The 3,527-nt window shown below is 41.2% G+C and overlaps 1 protein-coding gene across 1 annotated transcript in view; it reads left to right on the top strand.

The window, feature by feature from the left end:
- Positions 1-82: 82 nt before the first annotated feature.
- OC90 (otoconin 90) overlaps positions 83-3,527 on the top strand; it is a gene marked incomplete at its 5' end in the record, with an annotated part of 12,400 nt that continues 8,955 nt past the window's right edge. Inside the window, 3 exons of the mRNA XM_057382497.1 lie at positions 83-195; positions 1,607-1,735; positions 3,169-3,210. Of these exons, the coding sequence (XP_057238480.1) occupies positions 83-195; positions 1,607-1,735; positions 3,169-3,210 (284 nt within the window). The remainder of the gene's footprint in view (positions 196-1,606; positions 1,736-3,168; positions 3,211-3,527) is intronic.

The following is a 3,527-nucleotide window of genomic DNA, read 5'->3' as shown; positions in this document are numbered from 1 at the left end:
TTTTGTGTAAGAGCAACATGACATCMCTGCAGTCTGACCTTGAACTGAAATTGTGTGAACTCTCTGTAATTTCATTTTTAAGATGCTGTTTCCAGCACCGCAAATGCTACGAGGAAGCRCTGGAGATGGAGTGCACGTGGGACCCATCAAAGATTGCTGCAGATGTCAGCTGCTCCACTAAAAACCTGACCTGTGGTGAGATTAACATTCTCAAGAGCTTAACACTGGAGGCTCATAGGGACCAGAAGCTCATTCTGGTCTGCCTGACAAAAGTCAAAGACAAATTAATCAGAAAACACCTCCACTTCCCAAGGGTCATCCAACAGGCAGCCTCTTCCTGGGGTTTCCCTGACTTTGCAGGACCATTAAATATTGCTTGAGATGTTCCCACTCAYCAGAAATGCAGCAGATGCTGAGGAGAGACCTGAAAAATCATCTCCTTCAGAGGCATCAAGGCCTGATTTTTTTGCACTTTGAGGGATCAAGTTCTTTATTCAGAGGGYCATGCACACTCCTCAGCTACAGCARTRTCAYCAGTGRGGGCAGAGACTTGTGTTATAATAGGAGCTATTCCTTGACATTCTGGTACAGCCTGACAAGGATGCAGTGGGGTTCTTTAATGCCTAATAACTTTTAAAATAATTTTTCATCAAGTATTGGCTCTCAGAAAAGACTATATGCTAAAACATATGGTTTGAGGATACCAGAGAAGARGAGCAGAACCTCCAACCTAATACCTTTATATCTTATTTAAGCAACAATCTGATCCAATTTCCCTTTCTTATTTCAAATTAAAGAACATTTTTGCTATTGAGATCAATCTCTAAAGGTCCAAGTGCATTTAAACATGAATAATGCTTTTTAAGCTCTTTCTATATAGTGCCTCTCACTATGAGATGTGTGACAGCTGTGAAAAGCCAATGTGTTTTTGAACTCTGAAAGGAGAAGATTTTGAAGAGGGAAAATAGTATTTCCTGGGAAACTGTTTCAAATCCTTTATGTTAGGAAGAAATTCTTTACTTTGAGGGTGGTGAGACACTGGTACAGGTTGCCCAGAGAAGTTGTAGATGCCTCATCCCTGGAAATGTCCAAGGACAGGGTGGATGGGGCTTGGACCAACCTTTTCTAGTGGAAGGTGTCCCTGCCCATGGCAGGGGGTGGATTMAGATGAGGTTTAAGGTCCATTCCAATCCAAGCTGTTCTGTGCTTCTCTGATTCTCTGTAAGGAGCAAATCACAAAGGCTTGGCTTGTGGACTGGGAATTCTTGGAGTTTGGAAGAATATTTTAATGAAATCTGTAAAATATCAAATTCAGTATCAGCTGGATTAAGTTTTCCATGGAAAACGAGAGCGTTGCTCAGTAATCCTCAATTCTCTGCAGACCCAACCAGATAGGCAATAATTTGTTGCTCATTGTGCCAGGCTGCATCAGCTGATGTTCAAAACCAGGACTGGACCTTGAAACTTGACTGTTTAGCATAGAGAAGCACTGTATGAATAGATTTTTACTGATGAAATACAGACACAAACCTTATAGGGAGGAAAAAGCAGGAGATGGAAAAGATTTTTCACTAGACTCTTGCTTGAATTTTTGTTTTATTTCCAGAGTCTGGGGATCCCTGTGAGCAGTTCCTCTGCACCTGTGACAAAGGTGCCATTGAATGCTTTGTGACTGCAGAGATTAACTCTTCCCTGAGCGGGCTGGATGTGTCCTCCTGTCCATCTCCAGTTACAGGTAACAATAGGGATCTGCTCCACTGCCTCCCCCTGCCAGATTTTCTGCTGGCATCAAATGTGACCCAGTGAGAATGAAGGAGTAGTCGGGTGCTTTCCTGCCGTAAATCTGGATTCTGTTTCACATGTCCTGTCCATTTACTGCTACTTGGGTGAATACCARGAGAGGAGGTGGTGGCAGAATAATTGCTGCCCTGGAGCAGGGCCARGAGAGGTTTCTGTGATGGGGAGGGGGCTGGAGCCTGTGAGGAARGAGGAGGARGCTCWGGGGAGATCTTTTTGCTSTCCTCAGTACTGAGCAGGRTGTGGAGAGAAGATGRAGCCAGACTCTTCCAGGAGATGCACAGGGATGGGACAAGAGGACACAATTGCAACAGGGAAATTCCAGTTAAATATGAAGAAATTTTGTCTTTGGGAAGTGCCTCCTAACTGGAATGGGTGATACTTGTGATGAGGTCACTAGCTGGAATGATAAAACATTGCTAACCCAAACCTTCCCTTATACCAATCAGAACCTGACTGGAAAAGCAAAAAGAGCCTTGCTCTGTYCAGTCACTTGGTTCCCATTTTGAAAGGAAAAATCCCTGCTAAGGCTGAAGGGAATGTTTCTCTCCATTGTTTCACTGATTTGTGCTCTGTAGCTGAAATTAGAGCCTTGCAGACCAAATGCCTGTTCTGTAGGAACAGGCCTGGATTAAAAACAACATTCATATGGGTTACCATTGGAGCATGGCAGGGAAAGAACTTCTCCCAAGATGAGGGAGATACGAAAAAGCAGCATTAGCTTTTCAAATCCTTTGGCTCCCAGCCACAGCCCCCAGTGCTGAGGACACACACACCCCTACATCACATCCTGGGTGTGTGCACACCCTCCTCAGTGGGTCAAGGAAGAAGAAAATGCCCCAGGAAAAGTTTGCATCAAAGCCAGGTTGTTGCTTTTTTTTTAAGACAGCAATCTTTCACTGGGATCAGATGGCCCTAATATACAGTATGGTAGTTCCGACACACTAAAAATAAAGGAGAAAATATTTGGTGCTAACAGGAAAATCATGCTGATAAAGATAGATTCAATTTACTTCCCTGGATGTCTCTGCTAATTTTAGACCACTGATTATATTTCTTAATGGGAAAAAAACCCACCTTTGAATGAAAGATTTTCATTTTCATTTAGTCATAATCTTTCTGTGTAGCTGTTCTGTCCAGTTCTGACTTTTGAAAAAACATCAAATAGCCCCATCTGATGAGTCCATAGGAAAAGGATTTTGGTAGGTTCTTTACTACAGAGAAAAAAAAATTAAGTGAAATGGGAATGTATTTGACTAAATCTTTGATTTAAAAGGAAYACATTCAATGAACTCCTGATTTGCACTATTCAGATCAAACAGTGAAAAAATCCCCTTCTTACTGTCTTTATGAGAGACTTTTCTCTTTCAGGAACAACCATTAAGAGAGAGCTGACAACACATCACATGGAGGGTAGGTCATCCCTGTAATTCTTTGTCTGGAATGGATTAAAKTGAGACCAACTTATACTCAGAAAAATAAGCTGCAAAAATGGGAATTTAAAGAATGCTGATTGTCAGCCAATTCCTCTTGTTTAGGCTGAAACTCTTTGGAATTACTTTTTATTACTATACTGTATGTTGCTTAGTAGAATTTAGTATCATTAGGGTATAAATACTAAAGCAGTATTTTAATACTGCTACTGTAATTATAAATCATTTAGGTCTATATTTTCTATATTTCTATCATATCATAACTGTACAAAAAGCACAATAATAATATTTAGAAAT

The sequence above is a fragment of the Malurus melanocephalus genome, unplaced genomic scaffold, assembly GCF_030028575.1.
Source record: "Malurus melanocephalus ecotype Western Australia unplaced genomic scaffold, MMel_1.1 scaffold_570, whole genome shotgun sequence".
NCBI classification, from domain to species: Eukaryota; Metazoa; Chordata; class Aves; order Passeriformes; family Maluridae; genus Malurus; species Malurus melanocephalus.
The sequence above is the reverse complement of the archived record's forward strand: the minus strand, read 5'-3'. Positions and strand labels throughout refer to the sequence as shown.